Below are 23,464 nucleotides of genomic sequence, written 5' to 3'. Positions count from 1 at the left end.
ACTCAGAAGTAAGTCTCAGGGTGGCGCTGTGGGTTAAACCACAGAGCCTAGGACTTGCTGATCAGAAGGTTGGCGGTTCGAATCCCCGTGACGGGGTGAGCTCCCGTTGCTGGGTCCCTGCTCCTGCCAACCTAGCAGTTCGAAAGCACGTCAAAGCGCAAGTAGATAAATAGGTACCACTCCGTCGGGAAGTTAAACGGCATTTCCGTGTGCTACTCTGATTCGCCAGAGGCAGCTTAGTCATGCTGACCACATGACCCAGAAGCTGTACGCCGGCTCCCTCGGCCAATAAAGCGAGATGAGCGCCACAACCCCAGAGGCGGTCACTACTGGACCTAATGGTCAGGGGTCCCTTTACTCCGTGAGTTCAGTGAGGTTTCTTCCAAGACAAGTAAAGCCACTCCTACTGCCCTGCGATCATGGGGTGAAGGAGGTCGGGATAAAAATGCGCGAAACAAATCAATCTTTGTGAGCTTTGTATCACTGCTGGGCGTCTTTGCCAGCCTGCATAAAATGGACCATTCTGGTCTCATGGCCATGTGTTCCTCCTACTGCTTCAGTCCCAAGGATAACAGCCAGCTTGTTCAACAGACTTGCGCCTTTTTTTATTTTGGATAGTGATTTTCTACAACATGAGCTCTGTTTGAATCACTCGCTGCTCTATGACATCATTGGGCCGGAACCTCTCAAACAACAGTTGCCACCCAAGTGGTGGTGGTGAAAAACATGGCACCGGTGGAGAACCATTGATGCCAACTCGTGGCCCTGCTTCCACCAGCCATAACACCTGAGCTGCCTTGGGGGAAATGGAAGCCCTGATCTCCACTCCATCCTCATATTTCTGGTCCTAGCTGTACCTCCCCATTGATGGTTCATCTCATCCTAGGCCCTCGAACACCACCCAACAAGATTGCTGATCCCCACGGCTTCTGACCAAGTGAGTTGTGGTTCTGAGGGACTGGAAAAGGCGGCAGTCTTCCCTTGGTGCTCCTTCTGTTTTATTCTTTCCCCCTTCACTCGCTCTGGATGAAGGGCCATTGAAGAAGTGCTCAATGATTTCTTTTCCACCTCCAGTGAAGAGGACCTTGTTGTGTGGCCTTCATCTTTTCTGTTGACCTTTGATTTATCCCTGCTAATGTGGAAGGAGTACATCTCCCTGCTGTGGTTCCTGGAAAATGGATGACATCATCAACAGAGTTAGCAGGTAATAGGGGCTCTTAAATGTTACCCTGTGGGATGCAGGTGGCGCTGTGGTCTAAACCACAGAGCCTAGGGCTTGCCGATTGAAAGGTCAGCGGCTCGAATCCCTGCGACAGGGTGAGCTCCCGTTGCTCTGTCCCAGCTCCTGCCCACCTAACAGTTCGAAAGCATGTCAAAGTGCAAGTAGATAAACATGTACTGCTCAGGCCGGAAGGTAAATGGTGTTTCTGTGCACTGCTCTGGTTGGCCAGAAGTGGCTTAGTCATGCTGGCCACATGACCCAGAAGCTGTACGCCGGCTCCCTCAGCCAATAAAGTGAGATGAGTGCTGCAACCCCAGAGATGTCCGCGACTGGACCTAACAGTCAGGGGTCCCTTTACCTTTAGGTTTACCCAGCTATTGTTATACTCCTAACTAGGGTGGTCAACTTTCTTTTTGATAATACTTTTTATTAGTTTTCTATTACAGTCCAATAATAGCCTCATTATAACAATGTCAAATTATAATACAATTACTAATACAGTACCAATCATTCAGATACCAAATTATATAATTTACTTGGCCGCCCACATGCTAGAATTGATGGTTTGATGATTTTCTTTATTTCTGCGCTCCGAAATCTTGTGCATTTCAATTGCGCTCCAGTCAAGATAACAGTCCCTTATCCAACAACTGCAATATGAACAGTTTCCATTTGTATTAACACATTAAATGATTTATGAAACTACAGGTGAGGCACTCAAACTATATCCTTGTATAGGAGCTCCTGCCATCCTGGTTGTGAATGTATATGGTAAAAAAGGTAAAGGACCCCTGGATGGTTAAGTCCAGTCAAAGGTGACTATGGGGTTGCGGCGCTCATCTCGCTTCAGGCTGAGGGAGCCGGCATTTGTCTACAGACAGCTTTCTGGGTCATGTGGCCAGCATGACTAAACTGCTTTTGGCACAACGGGATACTGTGACAGAAACCAGGGTGTATGGAAATGTTTACCTTCCCGCCACAGCGGTACCTATTTATCTACTTGCACTGGCGTGCTTTCGAACTGCTAGGTTGGCAGGAGCTGGGACTGAGCAACGGGAGCTCACCCCGTCTCAGGGATTTGAACCTTTTGTTCAGCAGGCTCAAGAGACTCAGTGGTCTAGACAAGCAGTGAGGTAGCGGGGAATGATACTATGAGCAACTATGAGTATATACAGTAATTCTGAAAAAAATAGGAAGAGAAACGAAGACAAAAATGAACAATTCCAAGAATAGAGGGGGATTATTTATGACAAATCCCAAGAGTCCCTACGTACTTCCTTCCATTTGTCGCTTATTAAGGGTTATTTATGACATTTTTTGATCCTGAGTATGACAAGGATAAAGAAAGAACCGCTTCTTATGACCTGTGAAACATGAGGTTAATTTTTGGAATAAATTACCGGTCCCTTACTTTGTGTGCTGTTCTAGATGAGTGGTTCCCAAATCTCCCCATCTCCCTGAGGGTCTTGGCAGACAACTTAACAATGTGGTCTGTCAAGTAATGTGCTGTATGATTTCTAATTGTATTTTGACAGACAAGCTGTGGACTGTCTGAATGAAGCTTGTGAAACCAAGGGTCGCCCATATTGCCTATTCCCTTGTTGTAGTTTTTGTTGTTGTTGCTGGAGGGTTTTTGCTCATTCGTGGTATCCTCACCACTAATGGCGTTATCCAACCATATCGTAGTATTGTGTTTTCATTCATGTTTGTCACTGGGCTTATTTTTCCTTCCCTCGCAGTAACCAACAAGACAAAAACGAGCAAGCTGAAGAGGAGAAAAGACTCCAAGAACTAAATGAGCAGGTCAAAGAGATCAGCAAACTTCAGGAGCCAAATTTCGAAGACGATAAACCCCCGGAGGTATCTGAGCAGGACCAGGAGAACACGCCACAAAACTTATTTGACCAGGCCGAAGAGAGCAGTGAACTTGCAGCGTCAGATCTTGAAGAAATTAAAATCCAAGATCTATCTGAGCAGGTTGACGAGTACAAGCCAGAAAACCTAATTGACCAGGCTGAAGAGAGCAGTGAACTTACGGAGCCAAATGTCGAGGACAATAAAACCCAAGAACTAGCTGAGGAGCAGGAGCAGGAGAACAAGCCACAAGGCCCAGATGAGCAGGCCAACGGTGATAATCCTCAAGATCTAAAGGGCAGGGTTGAGGGACGTGCGAAAACGTCACTGCTGCACCTCCCTGGTAAAGAGCCCTCCCTGTATCCTCTTTCTAGGATACCAGATTTTTATTTGGCAGAACTGCAGGATGGACTACAAATCTCCCCTGCCTCTCAACCTCAATTGGATGAGTAAGTAACATTCTGGCATTGTAGCAGAAAACTTGTGCTTCACATTTGATTCCTTAAGTTGTCCCTAGCACTGCTAACTTCAGCATCCTGCACCATCATTTGTGTGAGGAACATCACAGATGGATTTACATTAATTTATTAACTTATAAAGAGAATTATATGAAAGTGATGTATAGGTGGTATTTAACACCGGTTAAGTTGGCAAAAATGTACAAAACAAGAGAAAATGAGTGTTGGAAATGTAAAGAAGTACAAGGTATGTTTCATCATATGTGGTGGCAACGTAAGCTTATTTAAAAAATCTGGGAAATGATATATAATAAATTGGGGGGGGAGTTAAGAATAACCTTTGTTAAAAAAAAAAACCAGAAGCCTTTGTATTAGGTATAACAGGAATGGATCTACCTAAAGAATATAAGAATTTGTTTATGTATGCAACAACGACCACCCAGATATTGCTAGCCCAACATTGGAAAGAACAAAAAGTCCCCACCAAGGAAGATTTGCAAATTAAGTTAATGGAGTATGCTGAAATGGCTAAATTAACTGGGAAACTTAGAAATCAAGATGACAACAAATATATATAAAAAAGAGAAATGTTTATTGCACATTTACAAAAGCAATGTACACAAGTTAATACATTAGCATGATTAAAAAAAACAACACTTGAAATGTTATAGACAAGGTTTAAAAATGGAGGTAATCAGAGATAAAGACATGCATGAATGAAAATAATACAAAGGAACCGGGATGGAAGGGGAAGGAAGTTGGGGGATTCAAGTAATCCCATAATATGGATTCAATACTGACTGTGTATATAGCTATACATTTCGGTAACACCTAGGTATATATGTATTTTGTTTTTCTAGCTTGATCAAAATTATTTATTATTTCATAACAGGTAGATGGTTAAGAGCTTAGGTGGATTCAGAGGCAGGCATCCGCCGCCCCCCAGAATTCAGCACTCGGGTGTCCCACACCCCTTGCCCCCCTGGGTAAAGATGGCCCTTAGTACTATCACAAAAAGAGGTTTTAAGAACTCCAGAGACCCTGCATGAGCTCAGCCAATAGCTTCGTATGGGTGTTAAATATGAAAAGGACAGAACAGATCCCTGAGCAGCCACCACCCAGCTCAAATGCCAGGGGTTGAGCTAAAATTCCTCTTTTCTGGGCTGAACTGTAAGCTGCTGTCCGAGATGAGCAAGGACCTGGGATGGAAGCCAGAGGGTCAGAGCTGCAGCATTTAGTCAGAAATTGGGACGAAAATGTGAGCCAAATAAAACACAGGGAAAGCTAAGTAGGCCTCGTTGCTCAGGCAGCATCTAATTCTAACAGGAAGCTAGTTATAATCCTGTAAAAGAGGCTCTCAAGGCCACCCATTCTTAACTACTTAGGCAGACACTCCAAAAAATAGCAGAGCCACCCAAGAATATTGTCCACAGTTACTGATACCAAATGCTGTTGAGAGATCCAGGTGAATTAACAGCGTCATTCCTCCCCTGCCTTTCTCCTGAAGTAGGTTGACTAAGGCAGAAGTTGGCTTCCCTACCAGAGGATTGCAAAGTATGGGGTGGGAATAGAAGGGTGTTTTCCTCCTTTCAGAATTTCCTCAATTGCAGCCTGAGTTCGCTAACATCTCAGATGACCCTCTGCTCAGGCTAAAGCATTGCCCTCGCTATAAAAAGACAGTTTGAGAGGAATAGTTTTTGTTATGTATTCAGTGGTCTGTGTTTGTCTGAGCTTGAGTCTGGATGAACGATTCGGAGCACCTGTGTTCTGATTCGATACATGATGTCCAATCACTGAAAATTTCAGGATTTGGGCCTCTGCCACTGGCCCTTGAACCCTGAGTCGTGATTCGCAGCTTGGAAGTTTAGACAGCCAATCACGTTGGGAGTGGGAGTGGCCCAGGCTTTCAGAAATGTATATAAGCAGTTGCTTTGCCCCAGTTTCCCAGTTATGTAGTTCAAGAAAGGTTGTTGCTGCTATCGGTGTGTCTTGCCTCGTGGGAACCCACCAACACTTCAGTTTTCTTTTTCTTTCTTTTTTTTTGCTTTGCAAAAAAACCCAACATTTGGTTTTACATATGGGAATTTACAATCATACCACATCACATTTAAAAGTACAAGATTCCCACGAATCACTGGACTTCCCACCTCCCCCTTTTTGGGTCCCATTTCTGCTGCGTCTTTTATAATAATCCAAATTTTTATAACTCCATTATATTCATAGTTCTCGTTACATTACAAGTGTTATTAAACTCCTGCTAATGATTTTAACTGTTTACAGTGATCTCTAAGGTAAAGTAAAAATCCCCCCCATTCCTTATTAAAGCTTTGATTTTCCTGATTTCTGGTCTTTCCGCTCATTTTTGCCATTTCGGCGTAGTCCGTCAACTTAATCTGCCATTCTTCCTATTGAGAGGAATAGTTTTCATTCATGCCTGTGACTGGACTAATTCTTTCCTCCTCCCTTGCTACAGAATTCCACAACACCAGGCTAAAGATGGCAAACTCCCCGACCTGAAGGAGGAGGTCGAGGAAGCTTCGGAGGGTCTGATGGAGAAACTGACACTACAGCCTCAAGACAAAAAATTAAAGCCGCCTTCTATTACCACCATTGTGGATTTAAAACCGCAGGCCAAAAAGAAGCTGAAGGATTCCCTCTCCTACGTCTCTGCTAGATCCACTTATTCCATGTAAGAAGAAGTAGAGAGCTGGGACCGAAGATGGCCTACAGTTCATGTCTGAGCTCAGGAACAGACCCTCCCAGTGTCCCTATTTTCCAGGGACAGTCCTGGATTTACAGACGCCATCTTGGTTTCTGATTTGATCCTGGGATGTCCCACTTTTCCTTAGGATGTCCCTACTTCCATCAGTGGAATGTTGTAGGATATGGTAGGATGTCCCTCTTTTCATCAGAGAAATGTTGGCGGGCATGGAGTTAGGCAACTCACTGAATCAAGGAGTAACTACACAACCTTTAGAAGACATCTGAAGGCAGCCCTGTATAGGGAAGTTTTCAAATGTTTAATGTTTTATTATGATTTTATATCTGTTGGAAGCCACCTGGAGTGACTGGGGCAATCATTATTATGGAATAGGTAAAGGTAAAGGGACCCCTGACCATTAGGTCCAGTCGTGAGCAACTCTGGGGCTGCTGTGCTCATCTTGCTTTAATGGCCGAGGGAGCCAGTGTACAGCTTCCAGGTCATAATTTATTATTTATACCACGCCCATCTGGCTGAGTTTCCCCATGTGGCCAGCATAACTAAGCTGCTTCTGGCAAACCAGAGCAGCACACGGAAACGCCGTTTACCTTCCCGCCGGAGCGGTACCTATTTATCTACTTGCACTTTGACGTGCTTTCAAACTGCTAGGTTGGCAGGAGCAGGGACTGAGCAATGGGAGCTCACCCCGTCGTGAGGATTCAAACCACCAACCTTCTGATCGACAAGCCCTAGGCTCGGTGGTTTAGACCACAGCGCCATCCGCATCCCTATTATGGAATAAGATGCCCCTATTTTCATCAGAGAAATGTTGAAGGGTATGAAGCTGTAAGTACCCTCCTAAAGAAGGCCATCTTCTTCTTGCAATGATATACATACACCAAGTATTTATCAGAATTAAGTTCCAAAGTGTCCTATTTGAAGACAGATGGATAGAAGGAAGGAGAGAACATTCTCTGATGTGCTGCTGTTTTCCATAGGCGATCCGTACGGAATTTGCCAGTGCCTGTACAGGTCCCACTTCAGAGACCCCCTTCTCCCAAAGTAAAACCTGAAACTGTTGATAAAGGAACTCAGGTAAGATGAGTATTGACTTCTGCCAGACCAGTGAGATCATGGGGGTCCACGCAGCCAATCCAGTGCAGTGGGTGGGCGGGTTGGTGTTCCATAGTGATGCATGGCATCGTGGCATGTTCACAGTTCAGGAAATCAAATCGCACAGCTCAGTGCAGCTAATAAAGTGGCAAACATTATGCGGTTGAAATGCCACTGGCAGAATTTGAACACACATTGATAATCAATTATTCACATATAAGAACTAGTCACACCATCTAGTAATATGCATATTGGACTTTCCACATGGTCCTGGCCGCCTTCTACACCTCCCATGTGTTCACTGTGTGCACAGTTGTTGTGGGAATGTTAAGGATAGTAGGAAAGGATATATTGATTGAGTATTGTCCTTTCTTCACTCACACTACTAAGTGATGTAGCAGAGCAGATGGAAGCTAGTTTGCAGATTCGTTTGAATCTCTTCGTTAAGATTATTTCCTGGTGTCCCCTTTAATCCCTGTTAGAAGAATAAAGACACAAGAGTCGCTTCTGAGTAAAGTAACAAAAAGTTTACAGTGGTACCTCAGGTTAAGTACTTAATTTGTTCCGGAGGTCCGTTCTTAACCTGAAACTGTTATTAACCTGAAGCACCACTTTAGCTAATGCTGCTGCGCCACCAGAGTCCGATTTCTGTTCTTATCCTGAAGCAAAGTTCTTAACCTGAAGCACTATTTCTGGGTTAGAGGAGTGTATAACCTGAAGCGTATGTAACCTGAAGTGTATGTAACCTGAAGTGTATGTAACCCGAGATACCACTGTAATTGCATTTCAGTTTCCCGAAAGGCAGGCTTTACTTCGTGGTTACATAAAGAAAGAGACTGTGAGTTCATCCCATATGGAGGCTGAACTCATGTGCTGCTGGCTGAGAGCCAGCAGACAGCAAAATTGCATTTAGATAAAAAAAATGGCTGCAGGTAAGCAGCGCAGCAGCAAAAGAACAGCAAGACAGCAAGATCAAGACTGAGAAAAGGGCTGCATGACTCGGCCAAAGCCACACCCATCTCCCAGATCACATGCAGTGGCAGTATGTTCCAGACCAGTGGAACAGGAAGTTACACTGACTGGATGTCCCCCTGCCTATGCCCACTCTAGGGAGATAAGGAATGTTATCTTTGTCTGCTCCAATGGATGACATCCTACAGTTGTCACCTGAAAATTGCTACTATAAGGACCTCTAAGATTGACAGTTGTAGCCGCTGTCAACTAACAAGAGTTCTTCATATATTTCAGCAGTGGGATAGTGATCAACATTGTTTGTCATCTTGGAATTGTCTTTTCTCTTGGGTTGAACAGTGCAAGCTGATGCTCATGCGGAAATTGCAGGTGCTTCCGAGGACGCCGTCCCCTCAGAGACGCCATGTACAGAGAGCAAAGCCCCCAACTGCTGATAAAGCGACCCAGGTGGGAGCCGAAATCTTTGAATATAACAAGGTGGATCCGGGGCTGGCCTACCTGTGAGGCGAGGCAACTGCCTCAGGAACCACAAAGGCAGCAGATCTTACCTCCAAGGAATATGGTAGCAGCAACAGCTGTGGTGTGCTCCTTGGAGACTGGATCTGTCACCTCCTCAGCAGCACCCCCATACCTTCTTCGCAAATAGGAGGTGCTCCTGGTCTCTTCTCACCCCTAGGGAGAAAATGGTGGGGGTTGCCCTCTGGGATCTCCTGGGCTCTGCAACCCCCAGCCATGTAATTCAGGGCGAGTCCCTTTTTCTCCTACAATGACCTTTGATTTCCTCTTCAACCAGTGGATAAGGATGATTTGATTCCCTCTCTTGTTCCTGATGTAGATATTCACCTTTCTTTCCTGGCAATGAAGGGCACCATTTTGTGGTTCACCCCAGGTGCCAAAATGTATTGGGCCAGCCCTGGATGGCTCTAACCCTAGAAGCCCCACCTTGTTAAGCTGCCTTCACTCCATGCTCCTCTCAGTGTCCTATAGCAGGTACCTTCCCATTGCCAGTGAATTAAACCATGGGACTGGTGCTGTTCTGCCAACAGAAGAACAGCCCTGGATTTCCTAATGGCTCATCACCTGCCTTTTGTTCTCCTAATGTCTCATCTCCCAGGCAATTACCTCATCAGGAAACTGGCCTGGTTTATATTTTAACATTTGCTGAATCCAGGGGTTCAGTGTCTGGCACCCAGAAACTCATAACAACGTTGCCAACCTGTTGTGCCTTCAATTCCCGTTACCCTCCCTCTTTTACATGCAGAAAGCAGGACAGGTAAGTTATTTTTGGAGAGAAGAGCTGCTTCAGTGATATCAGAGAGCCACAATAACTTGTTGATACTTCCTTCCAGCAAGAGCAGTGTTAACTCTTCTGTCCTAAGAGCCATTTTCTTTTTTACCACCCAGGGCTGACAAATATTTTCTGCTCCTGCTTCTGTTGAATTCTCTGACTTTACTAAATGCAGTTGGTGATGCAATACTGATAAGCTTACTCTTAGAATACTGTATTTATCTTCCCCAACTAACTAGAAGCGTAACAACTTCGGCTGCTGTTTTGATAAGACAACACACAAAGAAACACCAGCTTCCCAAAATTTCTTTTCAAGCTTTGGTTGTCACATTCAGATGAGATTCCGTATTTTTTGCTCTATAAGACTCACTTTTTCCCTCCTAAAAAGTAAGGGGAAATGTGTCCGTGTCTTATGGAGCAAATGCAGGCTGCGCAGCTATCCCAGAAGCCAGCGATCCCTCTTGCTGTTCTGGCTTCTGAGATTCAGAATATTTTTTTCCTTGTTTTCCTCCTCCAAAGCATTGTGGTCTGGTGTGTCTTATAGAGCGAAAAATACGGTATCTTAAAGCCAAGAGATTTCTCCTTAATCTTAACCCCATCACTCCTTAACTATCTGAGATTGCTAGCCTGTAGCTCTAAGCATTTGCTGTAGCCACAACCCTGCCATCCTCACCAACAGATTAACTCCAACTATGGGAGGTTGGAGAAGAGACCACCTGTTTTGATGAAAAAGAAGAAAACAGGGGAAACGACCATTAACAAGCCTTTTCCAAGCAAGACCAGGCCGTCCATCTTACGTAAAGAAAATGACAGCTGTTATGACAAGTAAGAATCCCTGGAATAGTTAAGACAAGTGCATTTTTTCCCCTGGGGGGATACAGGAGTACACATACCCCTAAACATTTTGTGAATCTTTGTAGTTTTGTCCATTTGCTGTATTTATTTTTCCCAATTTGAACTATAAAATGGTGGTCTTATTGAGTCAAAATGAGAGTACTCCCTAAACATTTTTTATTTATTTTTAGGGAAAAAAGCGCTGGTTAAGACAAACTTCTCCACCCTTCCTCCATCAATTTATTTGGACACTTTCTCTGTATTGTTTTTTGGCACTTGCTAAAAGTGAAATTGTTTAGGCAATCCTACCCAGATATGTAAGAGGCATGCAAAGAGGTGGGTGGTGGAATCAACTACTGTTTATATGTGTACCTGGATTAATTTTTAAGGTCAGCTTGTTTTTTATTTTTATTGATAACTTTAATGTATATTTTATATTCAGTGTAAGCCTCTTAGAGGTTTCTACAATTAAGAGGTATACCTATATTAGAAACGAATGCCTATTTAATTCTATTGCAACTCATCTTCTCCCATATTTATGCAAGTCTGCGAGCTTGGCTGTTCAGACTGGGAGACTCTCGAGTTTAGTGGTGATTTCTCATCCATTTGCCTCTGCTCTTGTCAATTTCCTCGATCGAAGCAAAAGCACTTAAGCGGTATAAGAAGAGGAAAAGCCCTGCTGGATCAAAGGCCATCTAGTCAAGAATATGTTCTCCCAGGGGCCAAAGAAAGATGCTCATGGGAAGCCAATAAGCAGAATTTGAACACATTACCACTTGTCTAAAGTCTTGTTTGATGTGAAGAGTGTAAGAAAATATTTCCACTGGTTGGTCCGCCTCTTGCTCCTTTATTGGAGGGACTCAGTCACCAGTGGCAAACTTGGGCAGTAAGGTAGGTAAGGAGGCACCTGGCTTTGGGAAGGAGGCGGGAGGGCTCTGGCAGGGTCCTAGAGCCCTTCCACCTCCTTCCCAAAGCTGGGAAAGTGCTAACTAGGCTTTGGGAAGGAGCAAGGAGGACTCTGGGACCCTATCTCTTCCTTCCCAAAGGCCAGCGCCTCATCTACCGGGCTTTGAGACGGTAGCTCGCATTCCGTGCTCACCATTCGCAGAGCCCTAAATCCGCCCCTGCAGTCACTCATGGACGTCTGAGTTACCGGTAATTAAGCCACGCGGGTAGTGCTGTGGGTTAAACCACAAAGCCTAGGACTTGCCAACCAGAAGGTTGGTGGTTCAAAACCCCGCAACAGGGTGAGCTGCTGTTGCTCAGTCCCTGCTCCTGCCAACCTAGCAGTTTGAAAGCACGTGAAAGTGCAAGTAGATAAATAGGTACCGCTCCGGCGGGAAGGTAAACGGTGTTTCTGTGTGCTGTTCTGGTTCGCCAGAAGCAGCTTAGTCATGCTGGCCACATGACCCGGAAGCTGTACGCCGGCTCCCTTGGCCAATAAAGCGAGATGAGCACCGCAACCCCAGAGTCGGTCACGACTGGACCTAATGGTCAGGGGTCCCTTTACCTTTACTTTAAGTAACCACCATTTCTTCCTTCCACAGTATCTGCACGGAGGATTCCATGACTATTAAAAAGGGCAAGTGAGTATTCCAGATCCTTCTGTCCTGCCTTGACTTGACTCCCAGTTCTTTTATCTCCACCTTCCCTTGTGCATGTCAGGAGCTCGTCCTACACTCGAGTAGGACCCTGGCAGAGACACATGCCCGACTGGCATGTTCTCTCCCTCCTGGCCGTTCTTTCGGGAGCTTCAAAAGCTTTCTTCAGCCCGAACATCACAGCGACCGATGCCAACAGACATCAGCACACTTAGGGATCCGCACAGTTTGTACAAATTGCGTGACAGACCTCAGCAACTCAGCATTTTGGCTAATCGACTTTATTTACATATAAACGCACATGGAGCACTGCAACATGGCTCCCCCTCTCTCTAGCATCAGACAGCAAAGAGAAAGAACAAAGGGCAATAGTCCCACTTCACAGAACACAGTAACACAAACATCCTGTCTCCATCACTTGCCACTCTGTGGAGTCAAAACATACACCGTCATGTGATAGACAACAATCCCATGACTGCAATCATGGAGCAGGAATTCTAACAGTGCAGGCCTGTTGGGCCCACCAGCCTTCCTCTGCTCTTCCTTTCTGCCATCTTGGTTCTGCCTCTTTCACAGCTTGTCTCACCTTTCATTTCCACAGGAATGCAGGAAAATGCAGCTGTCCCTTCTGGGGATTGAACCTGCAACGTTGGCATTATCAACACCATGCTCTGACCAACTGAGCTATGCCCACCGTTGTCCCTCAGCGGGCTCAAACCACACTTAACTGAAGCCCAGAGATTCCCAAGGGGGGAAATGGGATTAAATTGTGGTTTTACATTCAGTTCCATCCTAAAGCTGTGGCAGGAATCACCAATGTGTTGTTCACAGGTACACAAGCACCCACACAAATAAAATAAATACCAATTATGTTACAAGACTGGATATGTTTCCAAGCCCAATTCAATGTGCTGGTTTTGACCTATAAAGCTCTTTATTGCTCCAGACGCCAACACCTTAGGAAATGCCTCTCCTTATAGGAACACTCTTGGACTCTAGATTTTCAACTGAGGTTCTTCTCCAGGTCTGCCCTCTGAGGGAGGGTGGTGACCAGGGAGAAGGCCTTTTTAGTTGTGGCTCCCAATCTGTGGAATGCTTTCCCAAGCAAGGTCCGCCTGCTGCCTTCACTGACATCTTTTTGGCACTAGGTATAGGCTTATCTAACCCCCCACCCCACCCCCAGACATCTGATAGAATGAAATGATGTTATTGTAGTTATTCGTTTGATTCTGATCCCTCAGGGATCAACAAATGGGTCACAATTAAGCAAAAACCATTTTAGTAATTCTGCATGTGTTTCGGCAGGAAAGCTAAAGCTGTCTACAATTTCCACATAACTGTTTATGAAGGGGAGAATGAAATGGACTCGATGTGTAAGGCGGGATCTAGATGGGAAGGTAATTCATGTTTTCTTTTTTCTTTTCTTTCTTTTCGATAATTTCATTAGTTTTCAATTGCAATAGCCTCATTATAACGATACCAATTTATAATACAATTATTAATATCAATAGTTCAAATACAATTATATAATGTAGATAAAGTGGCCCCCCATGCGCAATAATTGATTATTTGCTTTATTTCTGCGTTCCAAAATCTTATTAATTTCAATTACACTCCAGTCAAAATAGCAATCCCTTATACAACTGCAATATGAATAACTTTTAAACATGTTGACACATTAAATGAATTATAAAACTACAAGTGAGGAACTCAAACTATATCCTCGTTCTTTCTGTGTGTGGCAATTATTCTGTCTGTGGTATTTCTTCCTGTCCTTGTGATATGCTATGTCTTTCTTACCCCTGGTTATTGCTGTTCTCCGGGTAATTAATGTGTTCTTGCCGTGACAAGAGAAATCTGTGTGGCTGAAAAACCTACAGATTTCCTAACAGAGAAACATTTACTCTTATTTTGATTTATAACTGTTAAGTTGTGGGTGAACACATCAGACGACACAGCGATTCTTCAACAGCTCTTGTTTATTCACAGGCCAGAACAGAACTGAACTGAAGGGTTCAGTCAGCCTGCTTATACAGAGCTCCAGTACAACGTAACTAACAATTTTCTAAAACTATCCAATCACTGAACGTCACTTTGATCCCTTATTTGCATAACTATCTACAGTATCCCCCTGCTGGCCCAGGGTGAGAACTTCAGTACATAACAGTCCCAATAAATCTCCACCTTTTGTATCTTTACCCAAATGTGCTTGGAGAGATAGTGACAATATGAAAGCAAATCAGAGCTATATTAAAGTGTACGGTGCTTTTATCTTTTTAATTCAAACATCCTGAGATGTGGTAAGCTTCCTGACATCACAAGCTTCAACCATTTCCCAGACCCAATTAAGTGCCACCATTTTGAAATGCAGAAAGTACACAGAGTGATAATTGTGTAATTCACAGTAGTAAGTCTTTCCCCTCTGACCTCACTGTTTACCATTCCCCTCTGCCCCCAAATGCTCTGGGTCTGGATCTGTGTGTATGTACACACACACATTACTGAAACTCAGGAGAGTAACCCACAAAAGACTATGTGATAAATATGTTAGCGGGTGGCACACTGGGTTAAACCACAGAGCCTAGGACTTGCCGATCAGAAGGTCAGCAGTTCGAATCCCCGCGACGGGGTGAACTCCTGTTGCTCGATCCCTGCTCCTGCCAACCTAGCAGTTCGAAAGCACTTCAAAGTGCAAGTAGATAAATAGGTACCACTCTGGCGGGAAGGTAAACGGCGTTTCCGTGCGCTGCTCTGGTTCGCCACATGACCCAGAAGCTGTACGCCAGCTCCCTCAGCCAGTAAAGCGAGATGAGCGCCGCAACCCCAGAGTCAGTCATGACTGGACCTAATGGTCAAGGGTCCCTTTACCTTTACCTTTAAGACTGGTGATTTCAAGCACCATTGATTTGGGTGGGGCCTAAACACAACCTGGACTGGATCTAAGCTGATGCATTTGAATACAGCACAGGTTTTGTGTTCTAATTGGGGGGGGGGGCATTGATCCATCTAGCTCATTATTAGCTACCTTGATTGGCAGTGGGTCTCCAGGGATTCAGACGGGTCTCCCAGCCCTGCTTGGTGATGCTGAGATGCTGAACCTGGGGCCGTCTGCATGCAAATACTCTACCACTGAACCAGGACGTGGATGGCGCTGTAGTCTAAACCAATGAGCTTCTTGGGCTTGCTGATCAGAAGGTCAGCGGTTCGAATCCCTGCAATAGAGTGAGCTCCTGTTTCTTGGCCCCGGCTCCTGCCAACCTAGCAGTTCAAAAGCACACCAGTGCAAGTAGATAAATAGGTATTGCTGTGGCGGGAAGGTAAACGGTGTTTCCATGCGCTCTGGTTTCTGTCATGGTGTTCCGTTGCGCCAGAAGTGCTTTAGTCATGCTGGCCACATGACCTGGAAAGCTGTCTTTACCTTTACCTTTAACCTTTTTACTCTACCACTGAACAATGACCCTTCCCCCAAAGTTTTTTGCCTCTTGTTCTTTTTCACAATCAGTTCCAGAAACCAATGCACTCTCATCCTTACTTTCCAGAGTCTGCATCCTCTTCAGGGCTCTCCAAGGCCTGCACTGTTTTCAGCACACTTAAGTCTGGAATGATTCACACCAGCGATCTCCTCTTGACTTTGCACACCTTGGGCATCCTAGTGACCAATGCTGAAATGCGTCGGACACTTAGGCATGTCAAGGTGACCGGTATGTGACAACCTTCATCCTCAGATCTGTGGTTTTCCCTGGCAGTTGTTTTACCTTCGTTGGATGCAATCTTGGGGAACTCTGATATGCCCAGAAGCCCTGTTGAAATCCGACTGCTATATGAAAACAGCTACGTGCACTGATTTAAGTGGGTCAGATCCAGCTCCTGCACAGTTGAGGGTGGGGTGAACAGACTGAAGGACAATTTGTGTTCCACAAGAACAAGTTTCTTTATACCTTGGCCACCAAGACCATATAATGCCGGTCCTGAAAGACCTACATTGGCTCCCAGTACAGTGGTACCTCAGGTTACATATGCTTCAGGTTACAGACTCATCTAACCCAGAAATAGTACCTTCGGGTTAAGAACTTTGCTTCAGGATGAGAACAGAAATCGTGCTCCAGCAGCACGGCAGCAGCAGGAGGCCCCTTTAGCTAAAGTGGTGCTTCAGGTTAAGAACAGTTTCAGGTTAAGAATGGACCTCCAGAACGAATTAAGTACTTAACCTGAGGAACCACTCTACGTTTCTGAGCACAATTCAAAGTGTTGGTGCTGATCTTTAAAGCCCTGTATACCTGAAGGAGCGTCTCCACCCCCATCATCCAGCCTGGTCCAGCTCCGAGGGCCTTCTGGCGGTTCCCTCCCTCCAATATGTGAGGTTACAGGGAACCAGGCAGAGGGCCTTCTCGGCGGTGGCACCCACCCCATGGAATGCCCTCCCATCAGATGTCAAGGAAATAAACAGCTATCTGTCTTTTAGAAGACATCTGAAAGCAGCCCTGTTTTGGGAAGTTTTTAATGTTTGATGTTTTATTCTGTTTTTAATCTATTGGGAGCTGCCAGAGTGGCTGGGCGGAGTATAAATAATAAATTATTATTATATTATCATAAGCCTAAACCGGAAGACTTTACAAATAGCAGGGTGGCAGGTAGAGAAACAGCTGAGCTGCTAAGTGACCTGCAAATCTCCATTTTGAAAGTTCTTTTGTCTCCCAAACTCCATGAAGTGTGGATGTAAATGAAACTCTCTCCTGAAGGGAGAGTAAACATCTTAAGGCCAATGAAGGATGGAAAGCAGGCTGTTTCTAGGTCTGCTTGGATTATTTCATATTTTCTAAGTTGTTGAGCCTGTGCTGGACAATATATGGATAATTTGGATGTATCTGTGATGCTTATGTTCTGTTTTTGAACAGTTCTGCAAGTCAAAGTTTGAATAATATTTTTCTGGGCCTGGACAATGTTTTCTTCCAAAGGAGCCAGTTTGTATGCTTCCAGTCTCTTCAAACTGCACAGTATTAGTTTCTGTAACAGAAACACCTGAATAGTTGCACAAAACTAGGTTTCAATGTGATGCGCCTACACATACTTCAACTCAGCTTCTGTCTCTTTCTCCGTTACAGCATCTGGGACTCTGGATTTCTCTGAATTCTTGGAAGTTGTGAACAATACCTCGCCTTTCACAGACACAGAGGGTATGATAAAGGAAACTGAGGGAACGAGGGGAAAGATGGCCGCTTTCCTATTGTTGCTCTGTATGTCACTCTCTGTCTGCATTCCTGTCAACTGTTTCTCCTCCACCCTCTCTGCACAAACTAAAAGTGTTATGTACTGAAGTTCTCCCCCTGGGCCAGCAGGGGGATACTGTAGATAGTTTTCACTCATGTCCACATATGCAAATAAGGGATTGAAAGTGACGTTCAGTGATTGGATAGTTACAGAAAGTGGTTACTGTTGCATTCTAGTGGAGCTCTATATAAGCAGGCTGGCTGAACCCTTCAGTTCAGTTCCGTTCTGGCCTGTGAATAAACAAGAGCTGTTTGAAGAATCGCTGTGTCATCTGATATGTTCACCCACAACTTAACAAAAAGATTTATCTATTGTTGCAGTTGCTGATGCTGCTTTACAAAAACATACTTTGTGCCAATCTGGGTGTCTGGCCTTTTGGGGGGAGTCAGTTTTATTTCAGTGGCAGAGCTGAAGTTGAAGGCTGAGCTGTGGGTTTGTCCGCCCAACACCAGCTTACCTGGATGGGACTGAATTTAGGTTGGATAGCAGCAAGGTGGGGGTCACCTCAGCAAATTGGTAGGAGCGCCATATTGGCTCCATCGATCTGCCCAGGCAGCCTAAACACCAACATCACCTGGCAATTAAAGGTTGAAAGTAATTTCTTTTTTCTTTTTTGAATTTGCATTTTATTTATTTGTTAACATTCTTATATTACATCAGTAAACGTCATATTACATTACAGGACTTACTATAATGTAATTTCCAACTTGTATACAAATTTATATACAAATTTTATATACCTAGAAAGAAAAGGAAACAAAAAAGAAAGAAAGAACAAAGAGAAAAAACAAAAACAATCCCCCCAATCATATACATACCAACACACTAGACTTCCTGTCTTTCCCGTTGTATATTCCTTTTTTACAAATGAATGTACTCTTATTATTGTATATTTCTTTACATATTATCTAATACATTCCTATATCAATATGTGGTCTTAGTCTTATTTCTCAACTCAGTCTCACTCCAATGTCAATCAAATACTAGCATAGCAAACCTTTACTGTATTTTTGAACATATGTTTTATATCTATCCCACTTTTCCATGAATTTTTGTTCTGAATTGCCTCTCAGGGTATTTGTTAACTGCGCCATTTCAGCCAATTCTTGTAGCTTGTAATGCCAGTCCGTTATTGTCGGGGCTTCTTGTCCCTCAAGGTTGAAGGTAATTTCAGGCTCAGTAATTGTTCTCCTTTCTCTCCCATGTGCATCTTTTAGATTTCCAGACTATTCTTTGGATTTTCAGGAAAATAAATAAAGGTATGGTGGCCGTTGATGACTTGGAAACAGTCTTGATAGGCCTGGGAGTCAACTTGAACAACGAGGAGATACAACAGGCGCTGCGATGCACTGAAGTTAGTGAGTATCTCAGTGCGCACCGAGAACAAGTTGCAGAAAGGATATCGCACATGGTATTAGCCTAATAATAATAATAATAATAATAATAATAATAATATATTTATACCCCGCCCATCTGGCTGGGCTTCCCCAGCCACTCTGGGCGGCTTTCAACAAAATACTAAAATACCGTAATGCATCAAACATTAAAAGCTTCCCTAAGCAGGGCTGCCTTCAGATGTCTTCTAAAACAGTGTTTCCCAACCTTGTGCCTCCAGCTGTTTTTGAACTACAACTCCCATCATCCCTGACTACCAAGACCAGTGGCAAGGGATGATGGGAATTGTAGTCCAAAAACAGCTGGAGGCACAAGGTTGGGAAACACTGTTCTAAAAGTCTGGTAGTTGTTATTCGCTTTGACATCTGGTGGGAGTGCGTTCCACAGGGAGGGCGCCACTACCGAGAAGGCCCTCTGCCTGGTTCCCTGTAACTTGGCTTCTCGCAGCGAGGGAACCGCCAGAAGGCCCTTGGTGCTAGACCTCAGTTTCTGGTTAGAACGATGGGGGTGGATATACTAGATATACTAGACCAGTGTTTCCCAACCTTGTGCCTCCAGCTGTTTTTGGACTACAAATCCCATCATCCCTTGCCACTGGTCTTGCTAGTCAGGGATGATGGGAGTTGTAGTTCAAAAACAGCTGGAGGCACAAGGTTGGGAAACACTGTACTAGACCAAGGCCATTTAGAGCTTTAAAAGTCAACACCAGCACTTTGAATTGTGCTCAGAAACGTACTGGAAGCCAATGTAGGTTTTTCAAGACTGGTGTTATATGGTCTTGACAGCCACTCCCAGTCACCAGTCTAGCTGCCGCATTCTAGATTAGTTGTAGTTTCCGGGTCACCTTCAAAGGTAGCCAAATAAAACTTGTGGAGGTGTCTGTTGGTCAGTTCTTCATCCAAATTGGTGCTGGAGCTGGAAAATTTGGCCAGTTTTCCATTTCTTTTGACGTCAACAGAAGTTCTTGTTTGATGCTTCATATTCAGTTGTGATTCCTCTCCAAGTTCTCTTCTCACTTTTAAACCATGAAACAAATTCTAGGCTTGGAGGGGTGCCACTCCTGAGTCCCAGCCCTTCCCTCTTGCTTTGCCTGACTTGAAAATATTTGCTTATTTAAGACACATGCAACAACACGCCCTTCTGCAAAACCATAACAAAGGCAAATATGTCAACAATTATCCATGGATCACTACTTTAAAATAAAATAAAAATAAATGTTCCCTCCAAAATTAATTATTTGAACAATCATAGGCAAAATTTTAAAGAAACCTATTATCTCAAAATGTCTTTTTTACATGATAAGCTGAAACGAACTAGACCTTTCTCAGGAAACATACATTTTGTTCCGTTTGTAGAGAATGGGAATGTGGACATTTTGAGCTTCCTTCAGACTGCGTGGGGACTGCAAAGAGGCTTTGAGGAAGAAGGTGGGTTGCCTAGCGCTTTGGCTAAACGATATCATTTTGACATAGTATGGTTTCCATTTATAACTTTTATAGCCAATGATACTGAATTTGGGGGGTTGGTCTAAATGATCCACAGGGTCCCTTCCAACTCGATAATTCTATGATTGTACATACCTACAATGACTCATGCACTGCTGTGGAGGAGGTATTTGCCTTCCCATCTTGGAGTCTCCTTTTGTCTGCCCTAGGACTAACGAGAGCACGGGCCCCCAAGATTTTGGCTGCCTGGGGGTCTCCACAGGGTTTCATCTGGCACTGCTTGGGGGAGGTAGGGTGCATGGGGGAAAACCCAATTGCAGTAGCAGCAGTCCTTGCTCTGCCTTCTCCTATCACAGGACAATCGAATCTGGCCCACAATATCGATTTAGTTGGCATTTTTATTTTGGTTCTGTGATAGGAATTTTGAAGTCTTAGATATATGTTAGATGTTCATAAGCGTACCAGCCAAGCACGTGCATAGATCAGCACAGGAAGACGGACCTGAAACCATTTTGATTCCCAAAGTGAGCAAATGTTTTCTCTGCAAGGTCAAAGTGGGAAACCTCCCCATTGTCTCTTGCCTCACAAATCCTGTCTTAAGGACACATTTAAGATATGAATAGGGTGTGAGCCTGTGACCTGGCCCAGGAACTAAGTATTTATCATTACAAAAGACTGGCCAGGCTCCCCAGGCAATCCAATCAAGCAAGCAGGGTATCCAATCAAGTAACCTGCCAAACAGGAGATAAACAACGACAGGAGAAAAACAACATTCAAATTTCTCTTTTAGACCACCTTTTCTGTGATGTAGGTATGATGTATCTGAGGGGTGGTCTTAGGTTACACCCCTTTTGTATGTATGATGTTTCTGGGGGTGATCTTGATCTACAGGGTGGCAATTTCAAAAGTCTATATAAGGCCTTGCGTGCCATTTTTCTGGGTTCCTCCTCCTCCTCTCCTGCGGGTGAGGGGAGCACCCTGTTGCAACAGATCAATAAAGATCAGGCTTACTAGCTGCTTTGCTTCTCAATATTCTCTGGTTGGCCTCTGTTGTTTTCTCCTACCAATAGGGAACCTACGTAAGGACTCTATATGGCCTCTTGGATACCACATAAGGGGAAAAGGGCAGGTTTTGTTTACAACAGTTCCCTGCAGCTTGTTCATCCTTCCCATACTTGTTGCTGTTTCCAATAAAGGTGTTGCGTGTCTTGCTCTGGGGATCAGCTTTAAAAATCAAGGGGGTGTTTTGGAAGTCAGAGATGCAATGACATAGCACCATGTTTATGGAAGACCTCACGACAAATGATCTTTCTGCTTCTCCCCATCAGGTTTGCAATATGAATGCGACGCCATGGACGCGAGCCCTTTCCGTGATGTGACTGAGCTTGTCAATGCAGATGCTAGATGGAGAAAAAAATACTGCGATGAGGATTTCATCGCTACCAAGTGCCCCATACCCCTGATGACATTGTCATGTTCAAATAAAGACCTTGTTTTTGCCCCGCCGCGGAGAAGGTTGTCCTGGAAGTCTGACCAGAAGAGGCCCAGCACTGTCATCTCATCAAAAGAGGGAGATAAAGGCAGTGGCATCAAGCTAACAAAATCTCAGTCGGATGCTACTGACCTGAGAAGTACCAGATCTACATCTTCTGTGCGTAACACAGAGGGAGGAGATAAAGACCATGACACCATGGAGGTGACAGAGGCACAGACAGGCTCTACTGGCCAGACAGACACCATCCAGGAAGAAGAAGAAGAACAACAATAACAACAAAAAGTAAAGCCATGACTACATTGAGGAGACAGTCCTTATCAGACTTTAAGCCCTCAAGTAAGGGTTCTTTGCATCCTCATGACACCTTTCTATCCAAGTGAGTTTAACTGATAAAAGATCTTTGGTTTCCTGTTTGGCAGAAATTCTATTTAGAAAAACTCCCCAAACCAGATACAGTTACTCCTCCTGATCAAGTACAAGGGAATCTTTGGAGTGTTTCTCATTGCTTCCCTGCGCCAGGCCATGATATGCGCCGCTGAAGCCTATTTCCAGAATGGAAGCCAGGATTGCATGGGGAGGGGACTTGATGAACGACTCGTTGGCAGACTTGAATAAAGTCTAGCGGACCTGTTTCTCCAAACCATTCTCTTCTGCTTCTTAAAAATAAACAAAAACCTTAGCCTATTTATCGCTGCTGCTGTCATCTTTTTGCAAAGTGCATTTGAAACCAACACAAATCAACATCAAGACAAGTGCCAAGGTTTTTGAAGCCTCTAGATTACATCTCTTTGGTGATCACTCATGGCCGAGTAAGATTGTCTTCCATGAATATGTCCATAAGTGACTGTGGAGGCCAATCCGTCCATAGTGGGGACATAGGTTTCTGGGCAGGAGTTGATCACAGTGAGGATTTGCCAAACGTGCCTTCCGCTTAGCTCGTTCCTCCCTTTCATCTTGAGTTCGTGCTTCTTCAAAGTCCATAACGCCTTTGGTAGAGGCTATTCTCCAATAGGAGCACTCTCAGGTCAGTGTTTCCCAGTTGTCGGTGTTCATGTTTTTAAGATTAGCCTTGAGAGCATCTTTAAACCTCTAAACCTTTACCTTTACATATTATAGTGGGGGCTTTTAACAACTGAAAGGGAGATGGGAAAACAAATCACCCCATAGTCCTCTGCCCCCATGTCTCCTCTAAGCAAACCAAGCCCAATAATTCTCTTCTTTCCTTTTAACCACTTCAGCTTACAGGTACCTATGGCAGAATTGTTACAGTGCAGCTTGTAATGTACCGAAGTTCTCACCCTGGGCCAGCAGGGGGATACCGTAGATAGTTTTCACTCAGGTCCACATATGCAAATAAGGAATTGAAAGTGATGTTCAGTGATTGGATAGTTACAGAAAGTTGTTACTGTTGCTTTATAGTTGAGCTCTATATAAGCAGGTTGGCTGAACCCTTCAGTTCTGTTCTGTTCTGGCCTGTGAATAAACAAGAGCTGCTGAAGAATCGCTGTGTCGTCTGATATGTTCACCCACAACTTAACACAACTGAAGCACAGTTCGCCATTCCCCATAGCTCTGCTGGCCAGAAACAGTTTCTTCCAAGACTATCCCAAACTCTTGGAATATTATAGAATTCTAGAGTTGGAAGGGACCACAAGGGTCGTCTAGTCCAACCCCCGGCAATGCAGGAATCTTTTTGCCCATTGTGGAGCTTGAACCCACAACCCTGAAATTAAGAACCTCATGCTCTACTGACCGAGCTATCCCAACAATGTAAGATCACACTTTTATATTCTGCATTCAGTCTGGATCTGCAGGATC

The 23,464-nt window shown here is 44.4% G+C and overlaps 1 protein-coding gene and 1 long non-coding RNA gene across 3 annotated transcripts in view; one reads left to right on the top strand and one right to left on the bottom strand.

Annotated features, from left to right (window-relative positions):
• The window catches only part of LOC309354443, a 609,149-nt gene that overhangs the window by 22,525 nt on the left and 563,160 nt on the right, over positions 1–23,464 (bottom strand). The window lies entirely within an intron of this gene.
• LOC309354124 (uncharacterized protein) lies at positions 691–22,330 on the top strand. 2 transcript variants are annotated; one of them, XM_081884006.1, is made up of 14 exons: positions 691–937; positions 1,075–1,204; positions 2,962–3,525; positions 6,008–6,223; positions 7,234–7,330; positions 8,660–8,767; positions 10,288–10,433; positions 11,990–12,028; positions 13,349–13,440; positions 15,583–15,744; positions 17,146–17,217; positions 18,529–18,669; positions 20,062–20,133; positions 21,480–22,330. In XM_081884006.1, the coding sequence occupies exons 2-14, from the start codon at positions 1,176–1,178 to the stop codon at positions 21,917–21,919; spliced, it is 2,178 nt and encodes a 725-aa protein (XP_081740132.1). In that variant the 5' UTR covers positions 691–937; positions 1,075–1,175; the 3' UTR covers positions 21,920–22,330. The 2 variants fall into 2 exon arrangements, with proteins under 2 accessions (XP_081740132.1, XP_081740131.1); XM_081884005.1 differs by having other exon boundaries at positions 691–1,204.

This window comes from Podarcis melisellensis, assembly GCF_964234715.1.
Source record: "Podarcis melisellensis genome assembly, chromosome: 13".
NCBI classification, from domain to species: Eukaryota; Metazoa; Chordata; class Lepidosauria; order Squamata; family Lacertidae; genus Podarcis; species Podarcis melisellensis.
This window is presented reverse-complemented; position numbering and strand designations above follow the sequence as displayed.

Bases quoted from the DNA above. Each gene is read 5' to 3' on its own strand.
- LOC309354124 (XM_081884006.1), top strand. From the start codon at position 1,176: ATGGATGACATCATCAACAGAGTTAGCAG. The intron at 1,205-2,961 runs GTAATAGGGGCT...CTTCCCTCGCAG, and splicing joins ATCATCAACAGAGTTAGCAG to TAACCAACAAGACAAAAACG. The intron at 20,134-21,479 runs GTGGGTTGCCTA...TCTCCCCATCAG, and splicing joins AAGAGGCTTTGAGGAAGAAG to GTTTGCAATATGAATGCGAC.